At 43.2% G+C, this 24,107-nt stretch overlaps 1 protein-coding gene across 4 annotated transcripts in view; it reads right to left on the reverse strand.

The window, feature by feature from the left end:
- FILIP1 (filamin A interacting protein 1) overlaps positions 1 to 24,107 on the reverse strand; it is a 233,184-nt gene that overhangs the window by 83,840 nt on the left and 125,237 nt on the right. For all 4 annotated transcript variants that reach the window (XM_082249666.1, XM_082249668.1, XM_082249665.1 and 1 more), the window contains one exon: positions 18,222 to 18,500. In XM_082249666.1, the coding sequence (XP_082105792.1) occupies positions 18,222 to 18,494 (273 nt within the window). In that variant the 5' untranslated portion in view covers positions 18,495 to 18,500. The remainder of the gene's footprint in view (positions 1 to 18,221; positions 18,501 to 24,107) is intronic.

Raw genomic sequence — 24,107 nt, forward strand, 5'->3', positions numbered from 1 at the left:
TTTGGATATAGCACACTAGATCAACTGATTTGTGCTGAACTTTGATTCACTACTGATTACGTCTTTGGATTGGATCACTTGGACTTTTTCTTTTTACATTTCTCTATTGTTCAATTTTTTTCAATAATTTATTATGATAAGTGTTACTCCTTTCTTTTATTTATATAGCGACATTAGCGCAACATTTTTAATTTTATTTGTTGGTCTTTTGTAACCAAATCCATCTGTCCTTCTTTCCACCTCAATTGTCCCGATTGAAATGTATAAACCTCTAAAGAAAGTATATTTATTTATGAAAAATGTTTTATTACACTTAACCTTACATCCAACCTTTACATTTTTGTATTCATTATTTGTAAAAGCCAGTATATAGGAAAATTAGTACTGAAAAAACACCAATCATTTGCATGTCATTTTTTTGTGGTCTGTGTAATAGGTTCAGAGCACAGCTGTGTCCTTTGCCTGCATTTGTGCCATGTCCCTCTTTCTTATCTCGTATATATGGGAGGTCTGATATACCCTGCCACATGCACTTTTATTATAACCCGGCTCTGGCTTATTTTCTTTCACCCTGTGCTACACAGAACACATCAGAGAGAGATCTGAGTTGGACTGCCACTAGATGGTGCTTGTAATACACAAGGCATACAAATCATTCACTAGTTTGCAATACATAACAACATGATGTATCATTCAAATTACAATTCTTGTGTACTGTAAAACACATTTTGTGACTCCATGGTATGGCTTCCATATATAATAATATAACCTCGACAATGGGAAAGATTGGAAATGTCCTGTAAATGATGACGCCAAATATATGGTATTTAAAGAAAATAAATAAATTCAGAAGAAATAAAAAAATACTATTATTCTGGAAGAACGGACCACAAACTGAACTTTTGAATACATTTTTTTAAATACCCAAAACCTTTTCTTTTAAAACCTAACCCAGGCCTGGTTCACACATGCAGTAAAAATTAGTGATCCGGCCTTGTTTTTACCACCCCTTGACAGCCTAATAAAGCGGCTAGAGGCGATCACACACAACAGAAAATGTATCTCTGCTTGTCAAGTTTGACAGATGGCAGCACTTGTCAAACTTGCCCATTGAAGACAACACTTGCTTCGCAAATGCAGCATATTTGTTTCATGCAAAATTGATGCTCGGCAAAAAGAAGAAAATAAGACATACAGTAGGCTGCAGTATCGTCTCTTGAAGACTCAGAGTTGCTGCTCTACCACCCTCTGAAAAGCAATCCAACATTGATTGCTTTTCAGAGACTAATGCCATGTGAACTTTTCCTCAAGCCACGTATGTTTTTAGTTTCCAATAGAGTAGATAACCATCTGATAGGTTTTTATTTCTGTCTGTCTGTAAAAATATTGTTCAAACCAATTGCAGGGAATTTTGATCAGAGCTGCTGCGGTCCGCATTGAAGAAGGGTCCTGTGCATCTCTAGTTTGATTCAGGTGCAAATTCAGGAAAAAATGCGGACCTGATTCACACCTGAATCGGTGAGCAGGGATGCACCAGAACCAGAGGCGTAACTAGAACCTTCAGGGCCCCGGTGCAAGAAACCATGAAGGGCCCCCTGGACCCCTTTACTCTAGTTGCGGGGCCCTTTTATTATGGTCCCGCAGCGGGACCCTTTCACAAGTTCTGCAGTGGGCCCCCTTCCTGCCATCTTGGGGCCTACCCACGGTGGTGGAATGCCAGGGCCCTGTCGCAAGTGTGACCTTTGCAATCCTGGAAGTTCACCCACTGGTGTCAGTAGTTTTTTTTTTTTTGGTATTTTAATTGTATTATTTTTATCATTTTATTTAATTTTTTTACAATGTGACTGACTATGACTCTGTCCATTCAGAAAAGGAAGGAGCTTGTAAATTACATATTTACCAACCCCTTCCTGGTTCTCTATTGTGACACATCCCCTGCAGCAGCAGGCAGTAGAGGAAAGGGAGCATTCTGAAGGGGGGGGCAGAACAGAAGGGGGGGGGGGAACCAGGGGAGCACACAGGGGCCCAGAGACAGCAGAACACAAGTATACTGGATAGGAGAAGTGGCGGGGGGCAGCGTACAGAGGAACCAATCTCCTCCATTTTCCTCCTGCAGCTACAGAAGGAAAAAAGGAGGACAGTGATTTCTCTACATGCTGCCCCCGCCGCCCCTCCTAATTCAGGTGTACAGGGGAGCCACATGGGCCCCCTTGAGCATGGGGCCCGTTTGCGATTGCAACCCCTGCAACCCCTGTAGTTACGCCCCTGACCAGAACCCATGCTGTGGTGGGTCGCGGCCACAGCATATGTGAATGGAGCCTAAACAAAATGAATAAAAATCCCCCCCAGTAGGGGCATATATTTAAATAGCATGCCTGACAAGGTTTCTAATGCTTACCTCCTTATCCAAAATAAAGTAATACATTTTTTCTGAACTGGATCTTTAAATGTGAACTTTTGAATGCATGTTAGAAGTTGGCAATGATGTGCATTTACCAAAAGCAACCATCAAATTGAAATTATTAGCAATTCAGTATAGATGAGTGGAAGACAAATTATTTTGGCCATTTTTCACTTCATATTACTATTTGCCTTGTTTTTATTTATTTTTTTGCCTTGACCATAGTTTTGATAGATAGTGTTGGAGTAAAATTCCTGGTGCTATGTATCTCTTTCATTTTTATTTCCCACAAATAAACTGCATAGAAAATATACATCTTATTGCTTTTTTTTTTAGATAAACAAATAACCCAATGACTAAATGTCACATACAGTAGCTCAACATCCAATGCTAAATAAGACTTAATAATGACTTCCTCTGACAGTGTGCAATTTTCACTTACAATGATTGTAAAAGCAAACACAATGCTGCTCGGCCCTGCCCCCTGCTCTCTTTTTTTCATTGACAGCAGCAATCCTGCTGCTCTCACTACATCCAGTGGGGAGGGAGAGAAAAATCTCAGACACAGCAATGGACTGAGTTTGGGCTCAGGTAAGTATTATAGGGGGGGGGGGGGTAGCTACACAAAAAAGTTTTTTTTTTACCCTAATGCAGAGAATGCACTAAGGTACAAAAAAACCTTTAGCATTTTCATCCACTTTAAGGCACTAAAGTAAGTGCAGGATATAATATGGGATATGCTGGTTAGAGACTGTACTAAGAGAATGCACAATATACTAACCCAGTGTTGGATGATTATGGAAGTAGCACGTTCCATATGGGGCCAATGGTCGCGTTCAGTTTTGGAATTAGTGAAGAGAACTAATGCTGGCCACAGATATCAGAGGACAAAGCATGACCATCTGAGGATATCTTTAGCTCCAGCTTCAGGCATAGGTTGCCTAAAGCTAGCCATATACGCATAGATTTCTCTTGTTTAACCTGCAAGCTGAACATGGGAAATCAAATAGGTTCCACTATTCATGCTAGAACAGCGCCTGTGACTTTCTGAATACCTGAACAGTGTCTGCATCTGATAGGATGCAGTCTCTGTCCCTATGACAAGCTTACACCCATCTTCTTTGATTTTTCAAAATTTGTTGAGCTTGGTGAATCAGCTTAAATTCGAGCTGTGTATGGCCAGCTTATGTGTTCATGATATTGATCACAAAGGACACCAGTGGACACCAGATTATCTTGGGAGAAAACAATTGTGAATGGACAAGGCATTTTAAACAAGTCTGCTCACTTTTATTCCTTGAGATGTTTTAAACAGCTCTGTCTACAAGTTAACAAAGATTGTCACCAACTTGGCTGAAAGTGGATAGATCATGTCTATGACCAAAAAACCTGCTGCAGCAACCTCTTAATTCCCTGCTTTTACTGCTGAATCCCTGGCTGTCCAAGATTGTGGCTACCGTTTGCTCCCAGAAATTCATATTTAGCCCATCACTAAAGTGAACTGTTTTACTACTCGATAGAACTGTGCAGGAAATATGGTACATAGAACAAAAAGAGATGGTTTTATGTGGTTTGCAAAGATAGACAGAATCTTTACAATATGTCTTCAACCAAAGACATGCCATTGCTTCCAATGTATTCAATCAATATTCAAGTAAGCTTTACAGGCTAACTGATCATTTGCAGTAAAGTTTGCCAATATGCGTTCTATTGTTGGAGAATATTAGCACATTGGCAAAAATTATCCAACTGAACTGATAAAAGTGTAGCTGCTCAAAGATTTTTATGTATAGTCAGAGTTCCAAGCAGTTGAATGGAATTATTTAGAACATTTAATAACTTGATAATGTGACACAAAACCTGGTAAAACAACTGGTAAATAGAAATCAATGAAAAACATAAAGTATTTGTTTTTATTCCACAGTAGGCTCCCTTTCGCACTTAGGATCTGACTTGTGAGACCCAAATTCACAGGACATGTTAAATACCATGTATCTCTATGAGAGCCATTCCAATTGACACTACTGAAGTCGCTGAGACTTCAGGAAAGGTTCCTGCACAACTCTGATCCGACATTGACACAACTTCAATGCCAGAAAACATAAAATGGGATTGTAAGGTAGAACATATTCATTTTTATAAATATTCACTCTTTGACACTAAACCTGTGGATTTAATAGACCGTAGCCCTTTATTATGTAGCACGCTACAGGTAGGTGCTAGGTAAAGTATAGTGGGCCTTGGCTGCTTAACAGCAGGACCATGATTTCACCTGGCTGTCATGTCTCCCAGGTGTGTCTGCTGACAGGGGAGTCTCCCCACTGGCTCCATGAGAGGATTCTCATTGGGCAGTGGAGGAAACCCAATCAGAGACATACACAGGCCTGTATCTACCCCAGAAGGCAGATTCTGCCGCAGAGGATTCTGGGAGTGGGTATAAGTTCTGAAGGAACGCATGATGCAGCGTCTTTGGCAGGAAGCAGAGTCCCAGGAGGGAGAGTACGGCTGTCTCTCCTCCTGTCAGAGGAAGCGGGTGTCCTGGGTGGCGGCCTGGGAATCCAAAGAGTGTGGAGCTGAGCTGCAGAGGGGATCTGGTGTGCCGAGAACCAGCAGAGAGAGAGAGGGGTCCAGTTCCAGAAAAGCCTACAAAGGTCGTGACTACTGTGGACTGCCCCTGGGGGTCTGCCTAGTGTCAGAGGGGACCACTCTGGAGAAGGTTCTAGGGATCCAGGAGTCAGCTAACTGTTAAAGGGGATGCCTAGTCAGAGGACCCTGAAGTATTAGAGGGGGTACCTAGTCAGAGGACCCTGAAGTGTGAAAGGGGGTACCTGCAGTTTGGGCCCTGAAGACTCAGTGTACAGTGTGCAGTGTACAGAGTTAGGAGCTGCAGCAGCACACTGTCACTGAGGAGCTACCTCAGTGACTTTTGAGCTATACCAAGTATCAGGAGTCAAGAGTTCTACAGTCCTGGAGCTTCTGAGCTAACTATCCAAGTTAAAGTCGAGGTTTCAGCACTAATCCAGTCAAGCAGCAGTTAAAGCATCAGGAAGCGCTGGTCGGCATTCAGCTGGCACCAAGACAGCGCTAGTGAGCATTTTTCTTGTACAAAGTCCCAGTTAAGCCTAGAAGAGCCAGAGGAGTATCCCACTCATTCCCTTCTCCCATCCCCTAAATACAATAAAACAAACAAACCAAAGATGCTGGAATGGTCATTGTCTCAGTTCTCAAACTTGGGTTCACAACTTAAATGTTACCGGTACTGATGGCAGACTCACCTCAGGCCCCAGGCCTGGAAAAATTGCTACAATTATAGGTATAAATAATTAATTAATTGATTATATCAACACCAATCAATATGTAAAAAATTAAATAAATAATGAATTAAGCAGCACTCCTAACATAAATATAAACAACTTCCACATATCCATATAGCTCAGCTATTGAAGTTCAAGCTACCAATTTCAGATAAACTTAACATCCCCTTTCAAAGAAAGAGACAATCTTCATAAAAAAGGGCAACAACAGGGGGTGGGAGGGTGGTATGTGCTTTCTTCTGTTTCTCCCCGATGACTACTAGTAACTGACACATCCTCTTCTTCTTTTATAGGCAACAGCTCGTGCCAAAGGTCCGTCTTTGGGCAACTGTCCTTTCACCAATCACCGGTAAGTATTTATATTTTTAAAATTTTCTTTACAGCTTTTAGCATTTTCTACTGTCTGCCACAATCCCATAGGTGGTGGGCGGGGACATTTTTTGCTCCACCCCTCACCTTTTCGTTCTTATCAAAGTCACTTCAAAGTTGTAACAAAGTCGGACTCCAAAGTTGCACTGAAATATGCGCAACTTTGGAGTCAGCTAGTGTGAAAGGAGCCTTAAAGCGAAAGTAAACCGATTAATTTAACAGTTTAAAAAAACAGTTAGATTAAAAGGAGCTTTCAGATGATATCATACACAACAGACAACCATTCTTAGGAAAATTATTAGCTAACCATCCAGCCCTCTAGGGCCCATTCACACTAGTCTACACGCATTACACTACCCTTTTATTGTGGAACAGGGCACATAGAGATATCTAAGGGCTGTTTAACACTGCCTTGCTGAGGTTTGGCAGCAACATGGGTGCAATGCAGTGTACCCGCAGTTTTCTTGTGGGTTAACTACGCTTTTCCATAGACTTTTGGATCTTTTTAGCTTGGGTGTTTTTGGTGCTTTTTCTGAAAGTGCACCAAATATACAGCATGCAGAACCTCTGGTGAGTTTTCAGAAAATGCACCAAAAATGCCCAATCTAATAGAAGTCTAAGGGAAAACATGTGTAACCCATGCAAAAACCGCGGGAACTCTATGTTGAACCTGCAATGCTTTTTGAAAGCATCCATGGTGCCCTTGCGTTGAGCCTACATTGATTGATACAGATTAATGCATCTGGTGTGCACAAACCCTAAATGGCCAGAAAGCATGGTTTCTTAGTGTCTAAACAAGAATGCTCAATCGCTACAGATACAGATTGGCCTTGATTTACTAAACTGGAGAGTGCAAAATCTGGTGCGGCTGTGCATGGTGACCAATCAGCTTCTAACATTCAGCTTGTTTAATTAGGCTTTGACAGAAAAAAAACTGGAAGCTGATTGGTTTCTATGCAGAGCCTCACTAGATTTGCACTTCCCAGTTTTAGAAAATTAACCCCATTATGTACTATGCTACATTTATACATGCTAGTTTAAAACAAAATGTACAGCAATATGTGCATGCTCTATTGTTTATACCAATAATACAATCAGGGTTATAATATAATGATAGAAAAATAGTGGAAATAAAACAGTATACAGCAATAAAAGTATGGTAGACACTAATGCAGAGTCACTGCCATGTGTTAGAGAAGGTCACTGATCTACTCTTAATGGCATCAGGTTCTGTACTTAAGAAAGTTCATTTAGTGGCAGTATCTGTTACTCTCACAGCTTATGTGACCTCAGCGAGTAATTTTCTCCATGTATTAAGAAATAAAGTTCACATAACAAATAAGGACAAGATGTCTTTCTATTGTGGTAACATAATGCTAATAAATTGAAGATTTTATATATGTTTGTAGAATATGGTCTGTTGTTCCAGGCTCAGATATTATGCATGCCAATTTTTTTTTATATGAGGAAAAAACAATAAATTTTATTTGGCATCATTTAATCAAAATTGTTTTTTAAAGTCCAAGAATACTTTTAATTGTGTACAGCAAATGTAAACACAAATTATAACTGCTAAAGCGAACACTTTTAGTTTAAAGCAAATATTAAAGGCAAAATTATCACAGCCCTGTATTCATTATTACATTCTTAAATTTATATTTCTTTGTAATTCCTTTATTTAGCAGATAGTTCCATTTGCAGACAAGTGCAAAAATAATACATAAGAAGATCACATGAAAATACAGACATACAAAATCAGTGGCAATGTAATAAGGTCTGCACTGCATCAATGAATGTAATAAGGTCTGCACTGCATCAACGAGTACCAAAGAAAAGACAATTTGTAAATCAAACAACTTCCACCATAAGACCTGGAAGTCTAAGGAAGAGGTGTCAGGTGAGAGTCTCCAAAACGTACAGATGAAGTGCAGCATAGGAATGGAACTACATTCAAACAGAAATGATAGAAAACCGGGTCGTCAGAGATACCCCAGAGACCACTGTGACCCAGACAGGGCCTACAACCAAAAGAACAAAATATAATGACCAGGGAACTATCAAGACTGCAAGGGATGCATCACAGAACTTCATAAAGGATATGGGAGGTATGGGGTGGGGGGGTGGGGGTTGGCAGGGAGAGGCGGGAAGAAGAGGTGACCTAGAAAAGAAACATAGGAAGCTCTTAAAATAGCTCTTGTCCGGGGGCAAATAATGACCAAAGACCTCAGGGGCTCAGCCAGGTTGTGAAACCTCTTGCAAATAGACATCAGTGTATACAAAATATTGCCACGGCCTCCATATGTCACAAACGATCCCCTCCCTGTTATCTAGGGTACCCGTGAGGTCCTCCATGTCTCTAAGTTCATTGATTTTAGAAAACCAAAGAGACTTCGAAGGTGGATTCACAGACCTCCAGCCCAAAGGGATACACGCTTTTGCTTAAATGTATTTTTTAAATGCAAGCAGTGTATGTATCTTCATTTTTCTTGGTATCAGTCTCTTGCAGTCCCCATAAAGCAGAGCTCAGACTGGGGGAGGGAGAATCAGTACCAAGAGCCAACTCTTTTTTCTGTAGTGCAAGAAGCATGCTGAAAGAAGGAGAGAGTAGAGTGACCGAGAGATGAACAAATCAGACTATTGCTTCTTTTTTCACTGTCCAGTCACAGAGTGGGAGAGGGACAGGGCCTGTGAGTGTTACTAAAATGCAGCAGAAAAAAATCAGGTTTCCTGTCCTGCCAGACAAGGCTGTGCTGTGAGACAGAGCTGTGTAAATCTCACAACTATATAGACAGAAATAAAAATAATTTATAAAAGTTCCTATATGTGTATTTTATCTGTGTATTTAGCGGTTTCACATGCCTGATGAAGGAGTCCTGCGAGGCTCCGAAATGTTGCTTCTGTTATAATGATGGCATCACTGAATAAAGTTTTGGCCCTGTTATAGAGATCCATGGTGTGCATGACGGCAGTTACAGTCTACTGGCTCCACTGCAGGTGGAGTTCTTTTCCGCAGTGGCCCCAGGGTTGGAGAGGAAGTTAAGGGGAACACAGGGGTTGATTTACTAAAACTAGAAAGTGCAAAATCTTGTGCAGATGTACATGGTAGCCAATCAGCTTCAACCTTTAGCTTGTTCAATTAAGTTTTGACAAAAAAACCTGGAAGCTGATTTCTGGTTTCTGTGCAGAGCTGCACCAGATTTTGTGCTCTCCAGTTTTAGCTAATCAACCTCACAGTTCCTCTATGGTTTTCCTGGGTCACTGGAAAAACACCCGATTGGATGCTGATGCCCCATGGGACTCCAGCAGTCATCTTGGGTCAGGCAGAGCCTAACTAAGGCCCTGGCTCCTAGGCTTGGCTCACTTTTGGTGAGTTGGTAGAGTAGGGACAGATACTCCACCTAGTAGGGACAGCATAAGTGATAGGGAAAGGTTAATGATGAGGAGGGTAAAGTGTAGGATTGCAACTCCTTTGGACATCTTCAAACCTGGGACCCTGGAAGGCCAGACCACATTTTGCTCTCTTAAGAGACGCTGTTAACTTGGCTGATACCTTTCACCTTCACATTGTTGGAATTCGTGAGTGTACCTGGTTGGGCAAGAGTCCCTCCAGGTTGTTGTGAACTGTTGTTGCTTTACATCAATACAAGTTTTTCTATTGCACTTGCCTGTGTGAGTTACTGCTGCTGTACCAGACTGCATCCCACCTACATGCTGGTGACTAGAGATTGGCTCTGGCGTGTTCAGAACCGTAGTCCCAACCCACCTGCCCGATCCCGCCAGGAACCCAACACTGCATACCGTCAATCACAGGCAGTGAGATATTTACTGGTCTGTGCAGCTGCAGACCTGGGAAATGTATCACTGGCTGTGATTAGCAGTGTGCAGTGTCAGCTTCCTGGTGGGATCAGGAAGGTGGGTTGGGACTACGATCCCAAACACGCCAGAGCCCATCTCTACTGTTGACATTTTTTTGCTTTGATTATATTTTGTTCCAGACGGTGGTCGCTAGAGCACCTGTCTGCTCTTACAGCCACTTTACAGGAATGTATGCATTGGGAATCGTGAGTTGGAATCTATCCACAAGGGACTACCATAAAAAAATGGGATTTTTGACTTACCGTAAAATCCATTTCTCTGATGTTCATTGATGGACACAGCTCCTCATCTTCTTGACTACGTGGGTTATGCTGCCCCCTACAGGAGTAGGACACTAGGCAGAAACTAACTTGACTACGCCTATGGGGCAGTCCCGGGGGGTATAATCCCAATATCTGCTATAGGTACTCAGTTTTTTTACAAGCAGTGTAAGAGGAAAGAACCCAAACTCAATGGAGGGTTGGGTGCTGTGTCTGTCAATGAACATCAGAGAAATGGATTTTACGGTAAGTCAAAAATCCCATTTTCTCTTTCGTTCATTGATGGACACAGCTCCCCATCTTCTTGACTGCGTGGGACATCCCAAAGCAGTGTCAAAATATGAGGGGTGGGAACAGAAAGAAAAAATACTTCCCAAGGCTAAACATAGCCAACCAGGTAATATGGAGCTCAACCATAAAACAACTGGAGCTCATCTGAACACCCTCAAAGAGGACCAAGTCCCCTAAACAGCAGCCTGCAAAACCTTGCGGCCGAAGGAAGCATCCGCAGATGCCAACACATGCACCTTATAAAACTTTGTGAACGTGTGCTCAGACGACCAGGTGGCCGCTTTGCAAACCTGCATCACTGACGCCTAAAAAAGGAAGGCCAAGGAAGCACTAAGCACCCGAGTAGAATGCGCCCTAACAGGGAAAGGAGGAATCTGACCCTTAATGGAATAAGCCTGAATAACTGTCTGTCTGATCCATCTGGAACTGGTTGCAGCTGAAGCAGCCAACCCTTTTCGAGGTCCATCCGAAAGGACAAATAGTGAATCTGACTTCCTAAAAGACTCCGTAGCTGCGGGGTACACCCTGATCTCCCGAACCACATCCAGGGAATGCAAGGCAATTTCCTTAGGATGCTGAGGCCTGGGACACAGGGAAGGCAACACAATGTCTTCATTCAAATGAAAATCAGAAACGACCTTTGAAAGGAACAACGGACACGTACGAAGAACCACCCAATTCCTGTGAACCACCAGGTAAGATGAATGACAAGACAGTGCCACCAGCTCTGTCACCCTGCATGCAGTAGTAATAGCTACCAAAAAGAGGCCACCTTCTGAGACAACGTAAGCAGGGGTACCTTCTGAATATTTTCAAAAGGAGGCTTCTGGAGAACTGACAACACCAAATTGAGATCCCACGGCGGGAATGGAGACCGCACTGGAGGAACCAAGTGTCGAACTCCCTGGATAAAGGTACGCACCAAGGAATGTGTGGTCAATGGACGTTGAAAGAAAACTGCCAAGGCCGAAACCTGGCCCTTGATGGTACTCAAGGCCAGGCGCTGCTCAACCCCCCCGCTGGAGGAAAGCCAAGATCTGAGCCACCGAAAAAGAGCAAGGGTGAACCCTAAGAGACTCAAGCCACACAATGTATGTCTTCCAAGTGCGATGGTAAATCTTCCTAGAGGTAGATTTTCTAGCCTTCAAGAGCATAGACAACTCTCTACCACTTCAGACAACTCTCTATCCTTCAACACCTGGCTTTCAACATCCAAGCCGTTAAAGCCAGGACTGTAAAGCAAGATGGTAGATTGGCCCTTGGGACAGCAGATCTTCCCTGAGAGAAAGTCTCCAAGGAGCATCTGCGACCAGCCCTACCAGATCGGCGAACCAAGACTGACGAGACAAGCCTGGAGCCACTAGAAATGACCGGAATCCCTTCTGCCTCGATCCTGCGCAGGAGTCTCGGCAGAAGTTTTAGAATAGGAAAGGTGTAAATCAGACGATACTGACTCCAAGGAGCCACTAAGGCATCTGTGGCATCGGCTAGAGGATCCCAAGTGCCACAAACCTCTGTACTTTCCTGTTGAGAGGAGAGGCCAGCAGATCCACCTCGGGAGTTCCCCACCGGAGACACAACTGATGAAACCCCTCCGGATGAAGTGGCCATTCCCCCTTGTCCAACGCCTGTCGACTGAGGTAACCCACTTGAAAATTTTCCACTTCTGGAATGTGCACAGCAGAGAGGGCTGGAATGATGTTCTGGCCACCTTAGAATACTGGCTACTTTCCGAGCCACCAAGGCACTTCTTGTGCCCCCTTGATGCTTGACATAAGTCATGGCCGTGGCATTGTCTGATAGAGTTTGTACCGGACACTCCTGAAGTCGAATAGTCCAATGATCCAGACAAAGTCTGATCGCTCGGAGTTCCAGTACATTGATCGGTAGCCTGGACTCTTCCTGAGTCCAGACCCCCTGAGCACAATCTGTGCCAAGGACGCCTGCCCAACCAGACAGGTTGTCCAGTACAGGGGAAGAAAAGATTTTCCCTGACAAAGTGCTGGAGAACGAAGCCACCAAACCAGGGACCCTCTAGTACTCCAGCTCAACAGGATCAGATTTTCTAGAGACTGAGGATTCTTGTTCCATTTCACGAGGATCTCTTTTTGCAGAGATCTTTTGTGGAACTGTGCAAACTGAACCACCTAGAAGGTAGACACCATCAGGCCCAGCACCTGCATGAATGTCTCAAGAGATGACCGTCGGCTGGAAAGCAGAAGTTGAATTGCCTCCTGCAATTTCTGGAGTTTTTCCAGAGGAAGAAACAATCTGGCTGAGGCCAAGTCCAGAGTCAGACCCAGATAGTCCAGACTGATCGATGGAACCAGAGCAGACTACTGAAGATTCAGAATCCAACCAAACTCCCTCAGAGTTCACAGAGTAATCTCCAAGTTGTCCAACAAAGCAGTCGGAGATTTGCTCACAACAGCAATTCCCCGCTGATGCAACAATGCTAGCACCCGGGCCAACACTTTTGTGAAGACCCGAGGAGCGGAGGCGAGACCAAAGGGTAACACCACAAACTGATAATGCTCCTCGCCCACGGCAAAGCGGAGGAAATGCTGGAGGCCGGCACATATTGGGATGCGAAGGTAAGCGTCCTTGATGTCGATGGAAGCGAGGAAATCCCCCTGGTGTAGGATGCCACTACCATGCGAATGGACTCCATTCAGAACTTTTGTACCCACACAAAGCAGTTTAGCGCCTTGAGGTCCAGAATCAGACGTACCTTGCCTTCCTTCCTGGGAACTGTAAACAGGTTTGAATGAAAAACCTTGAAAACGTTTGGATATTGGAACCAGAACAATCACCCCTTGAAGTAACAAGTCTTGCACTGCCCCAAAGAGATCCCTTAAGTGATCTGGGGACAAGTGCAGGTTGGAAGGGAAGAATCTTTCTGGAGGATAAAATTGAAACTCTATCTTGTAGCCAGAGCCCACTTTGTGGACCCACTTGTCCTGTATCAGAGAGGGCCACGGATCCAGGAAACAAACAAAGACGTCCCCTTACCCCAGACATGGGTGAAGGTGCTTCTTTATGCAGAGAAAGCCTTGTCCGCAGGTCTGGCAGAACCTGCTCGTGGCTTGCCCATACCAGATCCTCCTAGCACCCCTGGCAGAGGCCCTGAAGGGCTTAGAACCCTTGTCCTGAGACCCAGAGAGACGAAAAGGCCTCTTGTGAGCAGAAAAGAAAGGGTTTGCGATGGGGCTCTCCTTACCCTTGGAAGCCTGTGGAAGAAGAGTACTCTTTCCCTCTGTGAGGCCTTTGATGATATCATCCAAGGAAGCTCCAAACAGGTGATTCCCCCACAAATGAAAGATCGGATAAGACTTTCTTAGAAGCCTGGTCCGCAGACCAGCATTTCAGCCAGATAATGCGCAGCAGGACCACCTCTCGTGTGGATGGATGAATATGTAAGTGTTTTTTTTTTTAATTCAGTCCACTGGCTGAACCAAAAAAAAAACGTATGCATGTGTGCCAGTTTAAGTGCCGGATCACACTATTGCGATGCCAGACATCGCATGTGATTCACACCGCATTGTTGTGCAGATCACATGCAATGTTTGTGCAATGAGATTTCAGCCATACAGGCTTTTTGGCTGAAATTGCATTGCGTTTGCTCAAAAATGGTGCAGGGCACTTTTTTTTGTTCGCACTGGAATCACGTTGCATGGGTGTTCACACCTATGCAATCCAATTCCTGCACCATTTCACAGTTCGCACTGTGATCTGCGAACCAATCTGGGGGTGTCGTTAACTTTACATTGACACCCCCAGAGATTTGCAGATCTCAGTGTAAACCACTGCGCGATGAGGGAACCGGCACTGAATCGCAGGGTTTCCCACTTTGCAACCGGGACTAAGTGGTTTTACCTTAATCCTCTGCTCCTAGAATAAAAAAGGCCCATACACACAATGAGAATATCAAACAATTTTCTTTTACATGCTAGTCTCATATGAAAAACAAATAAGTTACTAAAGTTAGAAAATTTCTCGTTAGGCAGAATGCACCTTCATATATGATGTATTGTAATGTATCCTTTCATTTCCGAGCATGGACAGTCTTGGTTATTTGATTTTTTTAGTGTAAATACCATACTAATTACATAAAAATCATTCATTCTGTTATCTTGCAAGAATTTTTTTTGTGCTTATTTTGTTATATTTTCACATGAACTATCGTAATCAGCTCCTGAAAGCTATGTACTAGTAATCAGATTTTAGACAATCGCTCCAAATGCGTTTGTTCTTGTCCTATTTTCTCATCATGTGTACTAGGCATTAATCAGCATTTAACCCATGCACTACGGGAGGCCCCATTGCAAGAGTTGATTTTTGTTTTTTTTCCTAAAGTTGGGATTTAACCACTTTACCACCGGAGGATTTTGCTGTCTTACGTCCAGGCCACTTTTTGCGATTCAGCACTGTGCGACTTTAACTGACAATTGCGGGGTCGTGCGACGCCGTACCCAAACGAAATTTACGTCCTTTTTTTACCACAAATAGAGCTTTCTTTTGGTGGTATTTGATCACCTGTGCGATTTTTACTTTTTGCGCTATAAACAAAAAAAGAGCGTTTATTTTAAAAAAATAACAATATTTTTAACATTTTTTATATGAAATTCCTCCCAAAAAATATGTAAAAATCTATTTTTTTTTAAATTTTAGGCCAATTTGTTTTCTGCTACCTATGTTTGGTAAAAAAAAATCACAATAAGCATATTTTGATTGGTTTGCGCAAAAGTTATTGTGTTTACTAACTAAGGGAAAGATTTCTGTCATTTTTGGTGTTTTTTTTTTTTAACGAGTAATGGCGGCGATCTGCGATTTTTTTTGCGGGACTGCGACATTGCGGCGGACAGATCGGACCCTTGACTGACATTTTTGACACTTTTGGGGGTACCAGTGACATTACTGCAGTAATCAGTGCTATATATATATGCACTGTTACTGTAAAAATGACACTGGCAGGGAAGGGGTTAATTTTATTGGAGAGGGAGGGGTTAATGTATGCCTGGTGCTTACTAACGTGTGGGGGGGGGTGACTGAGTGAGCCAGGGACAGATCGGATGTTCAGCTATGCTGAACACTCCGATCTGTCACTCCCTGTCACTTAGGAGATCCGCCCGCTCTGTTTACACAGGCGGGCGGATCTCCAAACCGCCGCTCCTCCCCTGGCCCGGCTCCCGCTGTGAATGAAAACAGCGGGAGCGCCGCCTACAGGGGGAGGAGTCCAGTGACGTAGGTCTACGTCGCTGGACGATAACGAGCCACTGTGCTGCAGTAGAGGCACAGTGGCCGGAGGTAAAGTGGTTAAACCTTTATTATGAAAACATTTCAGGGAAGACATTTGGGTCAGACAGGTACATAAATTGGTGGTTTAATGTATATATTGAGTGTTTGTATGTATGTATGTATGCATATATATATATATATATATATATATATATATATATATATATATAGATGTGAAATGCCTCATGGGCGTAAATTATTCAGTCCTGACCTTTGCACTCTATACATAAGTGTAATTATCAAGTGTGGTTATCAGGCATTGGTAAGATGATTGATCATACACAACCTGGGGGGGGGGGGGGGGTCCTCGCAGTTTGGCATGTTTGCCCTGGGTGCTGGATGACTTTGTCCCAGCACTGAGTGGAACCCACACAAAAAAAGTGTGTCACACTGCAAGGGACACCCCATTGCGCTGTTGGCACCACAAGGCCCAGCACAGAGCACTACCACTGCTACAGCAGAGAGAGGGAGAGAGAACCCCACAAAAACTCACCAACACCGATTAGGCACTTACAGCGCCGAACTAACTGCACACCTTGCGCTGATCAGGAAGAGAAAAACCAGGGATCAACACTAGAGGCCGAGGAGGGGCGCCCACCACCAAACCACCGCCCATCCGGCTTCAAAAACATGGGCCCTGCTATTTTCAATGGGAAACCACATGAAAATGGCTGCCAAGGCTACACAAACATGGCTGCTGATCTGTAGCATAAAAAGCTACAAGAAAATGGTGGAACCACGCGGCTCCCAGGGACCCTGGGGGGGGGAACTTAAGAAGCTCAAAGATGATCCCAACAGGAAGGGGAGCCCTGGCAGGCACCCCCACAAGGCCCTGCCCCCTCCCAAAGTTTGATCGTCCAGTCGCCGGCATGGCGCTCCCCACCCACTCCCTTCGCCAGTTCAACACCCAGACAGAAGGTATGTCCACCCCATGGGGGGGAGGTGTGGGTAAACGGGGGTTGACAAAGGTCTACAAAAGACTACCGAGAAAGGGGGGGCGTTGTCTCTGGGAAGGAGGGGAGCCTGGGGCTCCAACCATCCCAGGAAGGTGCCCACATCCACCCCAAAACCCTTCAGAGGTAGAGGGGGACAGCTACTTAACACACAAGGAACAGGGTGGGCCCTGCTCTGGACAGACCACTGCTCCATCGTAATGTGGGTGCTGTCAGTCAGGAGGAACGGTGTGACTCAGGCCGAAGCTAGGTCGTATTCATCCTCGTGAGATGTTTAACTCGCAGGCCAGCCCTCGTCCAGTGGGGCTATGTCACGTCCGGCCTAACGCAGAGCAATTTATTGTAGATACTCAACAAGAACAAAATAATTAAGAGAAGAAAAAATTCCATTTAAAAAGAAAGAAATCTCCAGGACCAGAGATTCCAGCAATCAACTAGGTCCTTACCCTTAGTTCTTTCCTGCCTAGTGTCCTACTCCTGTAGGGGCAGCATAACCCACACAGTCAAGAAGATGAGGAGCTGTGTCCGTCAATGAACGAAAGAGAAAAGAAAACCTTTCACACCTTCCTCTACTGCCTTGTAAGTAATCATGTGACCCCCAACCATGATACTTCCGCCACAATGACCTATTTTTCTGTGCTCGAAGACTGCTCTTCCAGATTTCACCTGTTCAAAACCTACTGGTGGAATTACATTTTGAAACCTTTGCAACAAGATATTATTATGTTCTATGACTGAATTAGATTGAAGTCTGTCTAGCCACAATAGACAACTGGGTAGATACTTTCAAGAGTGGTGGGGGAGAGAGAATTTGTCTGATGCAATAGCCAAGTTTGTTTATAAAGAAAAAAAATAAGAAGAAATTTACTTTAGAAGAGGTAGGTAATAAAACCAAAAGCTTTTCCTTTTTTATTTAGAATAGAGCAGAGAATGGTTAAAAGCCAACAGGCTTTTTTTTTTTTTTTTTTATCATTTGTGTCCTATTATAGAGATAACCATTTACATCCTGTCCTGTAGACACAACACAAAGTAATAGGAAATCTCTTCAAAGTGAGGGTAATCCTTTCTTAGACAGTTGTCACCAGAACATGCATGCCAATAGTAAGATTTTCCCTGAAATTCTGTTTGGATGACAACTCTGAATTGTGGATTTTCCCTCCCTCCTAAGACATAAAGAGAATAAACCTCCCTGTCCCACTTCAATACCAGCTTCAGTACTTAATAAGACACTGACCTGGAGCAAGTGGAGAATAAGAACTTGAACTTCTCAAACCAAATGCTTGTTTTGCCATCCACTTGCTAGGTAGTGAGGCACGTTTTAGGTACCTGTACCTTTGAAAGCAAGTCCACAGCAGCAGTTCCCATATTTCAATATCTCATTGGTTCACTTTACTGTTGCTTTGATGTACAAAAGTGAATGAAGTCTGAAACCAAATAAAGTTAAGTAATATGACCATACCTGTAGTTCTCCTTCCATAACACTGAGCAGCTTCACAAGGTCATCTTTGGTTGGGTCATTGAGCCTCCTGTTTTTCCTGTCATCAGTGTCTGTTGATTTAGCAAGTCTTTTAACTGTTCCAGAGACCTGCATAGCTCCTTCGTTATTTCTGTGCACTTTATTCCTGTGTTTGACATCTCCACTGAGGTTCTCCTCCTCTATGGCATTGCCATTATTACAGTTCACATTGTGCCCAATAGTTGAGCTTTCTCCACCTTGATTTCGAGATCTCATGCCCACCTATGGTCCCAAGAAAAAAAAAAAATAATTTAATTAGAAGTATGCATACAGTTATGCATGAGACAAGTATATTCATTACCTGTCTTATTAATATTTTTTGACGATAAATGTGTTCATCTTTTCATAATTAAATGAGTCTACTGTTGTAATCAGTTTATGGAAGAAATTTAACTTGTGGGATCTTCCTCAGTTTGAGCTCCAGGTCTGTCTGTTCTTGTCCGCCTCAGTGTTTTGACTAGCACCTGCACTTGTTACACCTCCACTGTGTCACTGCCTTAACTATTCTATGGGCCTCGCCCTTGCACACCTGTTTCTGATCTCTCATTAGCCTCCTGGTTATTTTTACTTCTGCTACTCCTGAAGGAAGCTGGAGTTCTCTATGTCAGAGTTTGATTCTGTGGCCTTATGCTGGCCATACACTAAACGAAAAATTGTTCAAACTCATTTTCGAAAAACCAACATTCAGCTGGGAGAACAAATGAACGTGCCATCATGTGAGGACTGATAAATCGTTCAATGGACATAAATTAATCAATTTTTTGTTAGTTTTTTCACATATACCTAGTGCAAACAGTTTGGACAAAAAAAAACATTACCCTTTCAATTTATCATTCGTTCGGCAGAACAGTTCCAAACTTGTCCTTTTTTTTGGCTCAAAAATGTCACATCCAGTTACCAATTTGTGCCCCTTTAACTGGCCAAAAAATGAACAAACTGTCCAAATGACCACATTTTGGCTGATTTTTCATATAGTGTGTGGCCACCATCAGTTTTAGTTCTCCAACTATCTCCTTGTTTTTGGCTTGTCCTGCCTTTGACATTCCTGTAACCTTAATCATTGTACTCTTGTCTTGCTACATGTATTGTCTGGTCCATGTTGTACTATTTCTTACACCACTTCTCTGTACTTCTCAGAGTAACCTCTTTTCCTTGCTAGTGCCCCTTTCTAGCTGACTAGTATAATTTTACCTAGGTGTTCCATATTATTTTATTTTTTACCAGTCATTCCCTTGGTTTTGTCTCCTTTCCTTATCTCTTCCCTACACATTGTCATCTGGTGTTCTACTGTGTAGGCATCTCAGTTTTGTATTGCTATACTCTACTGTACTTTATTATCCTCCGGTATGTTCTTGTCTCACTGTCTGATTTTGCTAGCTAGGCAATCCCAAGAGCCGCATACTTGAAGTGGTGTGCAATGGAACATGCGCACCTTCAGCATCACTGAAGAGGACCCAGCAATCAAGTCTATTCAACCCACCTTTGGCTTACTGTGTATCTCTGTCATCCCAGTCCATGCCTAGGACCCTCAAAATGTGTCAGCCATGATCAGCAAAGTACTACTGAATGTTCTATTTGCTTTAATATAATACAGATCTAAAATATAAATTCACATATAATACCAACAGGAATTTATTTCATGTGTATTATGTTGCCATACATCTAATTTACCTTAATAGAGACTTTACCGCACCATTTTCTATATAGCTGACTGTAGTTTTATTTTTTGGTAGCTGTGTATACATTGCTGTAGCTGACCAGACAATGCTACACTGCTTGAATTTTGGCGGATTCCTGCTGCCTAGGCCAAAATTTGAACAGTGTATGGCTCTGCCAGCACCATTCTGTTTCACAACAAGTCAACTGTTTAATGGAATTTTGACAAAGGAGCCTGTTGGAACATTATGGACAGGGCCATCTTTAAGGCAGGGCAAAAGGGGGCACCTGCCCAGGGCCCTGTCAATGTTGAGGGGCCCAACATCCTAACAATCCATCCCTGTTACATAGTGCAGCTGCAGGGAAAGCGAATTAGTAAGCGGCAGTGTCTTTGGCTGACAGCGGGAGCTGGCCGAGTGGAGAGACATACTGACAAGCAGTGGAATCGGCCAGAGGAGTGAGAGAGGATCGCTATGAGGAGGCAATGACATAGGCGGCATGGATGAGCAGAAAGTCAGTGGGCGGCAGGAGTTACATCTGAATGAGAACGTGTGCTTGGCTTTTCATCACCTTTCTCTGCCCCTCTGCTTGCTGTTAACATCACCAGCCCCGCATGTACATAACACCAATCAGGCGGCAGGCACGGATGAGTGCACAGCTGGTATGTTTTGTGATTACCAATCCGAATGAGCTAGTTTGCCCTGCTGTATTGAACTTTCACTGCTTTAGCCACTAAATTATCACTTATCTGCCTTGCTCATTTGACAGTACTGTTTTGAATCTTTTCCTGGTCGGCTTCATTAACCCGATCTTTTCTGGCACATAATACATTCTGCTGCAAGGGAAAACTTCTACTCTGGCAAGGGAACTGTTGTGTGTTTGTAGCATATTCTATCTAGCAACCAGTTAGTTAGCAGTAATGATGTGCAGTAACCTGTAGCAACCAATCAGCAGTAATGATGTATAGTAACCTCTAGCCACCAATCAGCACAGTACTGATATGTAGTAAAATCTAGCAACCAATCAGTGAGTGGTAATAATATGCAGTAATCTCTAGCAGCCAACCAGTTTACAGTAATGATGTGCAGTAACCGCTAGCAACCAGTGAGCAGTAATGATGTACAGTAACCTCTAGCAACCAATCAGCAGTAATGATATGCAGTAACCTCTAGCAACCAATCAGTGAGTGGTAATAATATGCAGTAATCTCTAGCAGCCAATCATTTTGCAGTAATGATGTGCAGTGACCACTAGCAACCAATCAGTGAGCAATCACCGCCTTATCTGCTGCAGTAAACTGATTTTGAGTTTAGCTGCTACTTATTGTATCTCTCAGAGCAGGTGGAGAGCAAAATTGCATGGTGGCATGGTGGGAGCTGGGAGGGGGGACCCAATAAATTGCTTGCCCAGGGTCCAAGCAATGTTAAAGACGGGCCTGATTATGGATCAAACAGTGCCTGCATCCAGTCAAATGCAGTCACTGCTCGGATATTCTGATAGCAATTGCTAGGGCTCTTTCATATGGGTGGCTAGAGAGTGAAAAAAAAAAAGGTGATTGGGCAGTGGTTTTACTGCCTCCCCCTGCCCGGCTAGCTAAAGTCTACCATTGCAGCTGGACAGGGCTGTATACATGTTTTGCTTTCCATCACCTGTGAAATGTTCCCATTAGGTTAATAGAAATGTGCCACAACCGCGAGCCAAGTGCTTGGCCCAAGGTTTTCAGTGCATTATTTTAATTCAAAAACCCTTGGGATTTAAAAAGAAAATAGACATTTAATTCAGTAGACTGCAGTATTGCCTCCTGAATGCCCTGAAGCCGCTGCTCTACCATCCTTTGAAAATGGATCCACCGCAGATCATTTTTCTGCTGGTAGTAGAAACTGCATGTGAAAGAGCTTTTATCATGGATCCAGAATCTGTGAGATTTCTTGTGGTCAGCTTCCAGGCTGAGGAAAGAAATGTATATGCCTATGGCCAGCTTTATCAGTCATTTTAGGCTGAAGAGCTACTAACTGAAGAGGGCTACGTATATCAGATTACCCTCTCTGCAGCTTGACTGTTGCTCACAGTAAAAACAGTTTAGACACAATCAAAGAAAAGTACTGATTGGAATTCTAGAAAGCTGGTTTTACTAGAAAAAAATCCTTATAGCCCATGGAAGATTCCTTGAAAAATTTAAAAATAATAAAAACTCTGTTTTGTTATTCTATACAATTAAATAATTGATCATCTTAAAGTGTAAGTCCACCCTAAAACTTAAATCCCTGCATCTATAAACTTCCTCGATCTAGCACTAACCTATCTAGCCCTGGAAAGAAGAAATCCGTATACATACCTTTTTTTGAAGCCGATTCAACTCGATCTCCAGCAGCGGAAGCTCTGCAGAGGACACGGCCGACAACGGCTGTGAAATGAAAGGGGAGTGACGTCACCCAATGACTTACTATGGGGCTTCTTTTGTGGGCCATGTCCTTTTCACCCACCTGCACAGTGAAGCCGCCGCTGACAACTCAGTGTGGGATCGGATCAGATCAGCTTCAAAAAAGGTATGTATACAGATTTCTTCTTTACAGAGCTAGATAGGTTAGTGTTAGATCGTGGAGGTCTACAGATGCAGGAATTTTAGTGTCAGAGTGGACTTCTACTTTAAATGGTTATGTACATGTAGAAATGTTATTAATCATTAATTTATTGTTGTAGCTAAAATTTAGGACTGGTTCACACCTGTGGCTGTGCTGATTACATGCGTTGTGACAGCAATTTTTTTTTTTTCGTTAGAACTTTATTGAAATTTCACAGCTGACATTTTATTATTTTTTTCTCTCTGTTTTCACTTGGTGATCTGGCCAGTAACACACCTTCTGTGCCCCCACTCTGGGTGAAGGGCATTGTCAGTCTGAGGGGAGGGGAGTGTTAGATGTATTAGCAAATTTAAATACACTAACAAATTGAAGTCTAACTCCAGCTAACACTTTATAAGAAGTTACAGTAACCATTTTAGAGCCGGTTCACATTAGAGCGATCCGACTTGCCGGGGCGACCTCACAAGTCGCGGTGCGCAGCTCGCACCGCGACCTCGGAGCGGCCAGCACGGACTTTATAACATTGAAGTCAATGCAGGTCGCTCCAGGTCGCCCCAAAGAAGCTCCGGACCCTTTTTCTAAGTCGGAGTGACTTGTGTCGCTCCTATTAGAACGGGTCCAACGCTTCTCTATGGCAGGCGACCTACGGCGACCTGTCAGGCGACCAGGTCGCCTGACAGGTCGCCCCAGTGTGAACCGGCTCTAACTGGCCAGATTACCAGATAAAAATAAAAGAAAGAAAGCCTATAACATAAAATGAATGCAGCTACAACATCTAAGTATTGGTAGGCTGCAATGTAACAAATGTTTGCTTTTGGATTTAATATTACTTAAATAAACCAATATAAGACTATACATTATTGTCACCTAAAGTCCACTAAACAATTAGCTGTGTCATGGAAAACACACACATTTGCCTATGCTTCCTGACAGGAAAGTCATTTGCTTAGTTTAGCTGTCTCACCAACAGAGAATAAATTGGCGGGGAGCCAAGCTGTTGTTATAAGTGACTTACATGGAGAGTGGGGATATACATGAATACAGTAATTAGAAAACTGCATAGCATTTCCATTTTAGGAACCGGAGACTTGTCTTTGTGTAACCATGCGCTCATATCCTTATGTTGTCAGTGTAAGAACATCAAATAACAAAGCTTACCAAGTCATGAACTCTGCCAATTTATGCGTGTAAAACAATGCAATGTTTTGATGTGGGATGCCAGAACAGACTACAATAGAGGTCTTCAATTACCATGAACATTATCACAGGTTTACTGTGTACATTTCAGCCCTTGATTAACAGTAGCAAAATTAGGGCTCGTTTACAAAAGCAGTAGACCTATGAAGAGCAATCTACTCTGGATCACTTTTCAAAAGGCATTTGACAGGTGGTGAGGAGGCATTATGTCGCCTCCTCACTGCATCATTTAACCCCTATAAGCCTGCACCGCTACGTGCAATGAAAGCAGTTTCAGGGCAGTTGCAGCACAGCCCCTATTACTATACACCTGTTCAGATGCCTTTGCTGCTTAGAGGGGCAGTTGGCAAAAACGTTGGGGGGGCACCTCTTTTTACTGCCCCCAAACCGTGTA

The sequence above is a fragment of the Pelophylax lessonae genome (assembly GCF_965119305.1).
Source record: "Pelophylax lessonae genome assembly, chromosome: 3".
Lineage (NCBI taxonomy): Eukaryota > Metazoa > Chordata > Amphibia > Anura > Ranidae > Pelophylax > Pelophylax lessonae.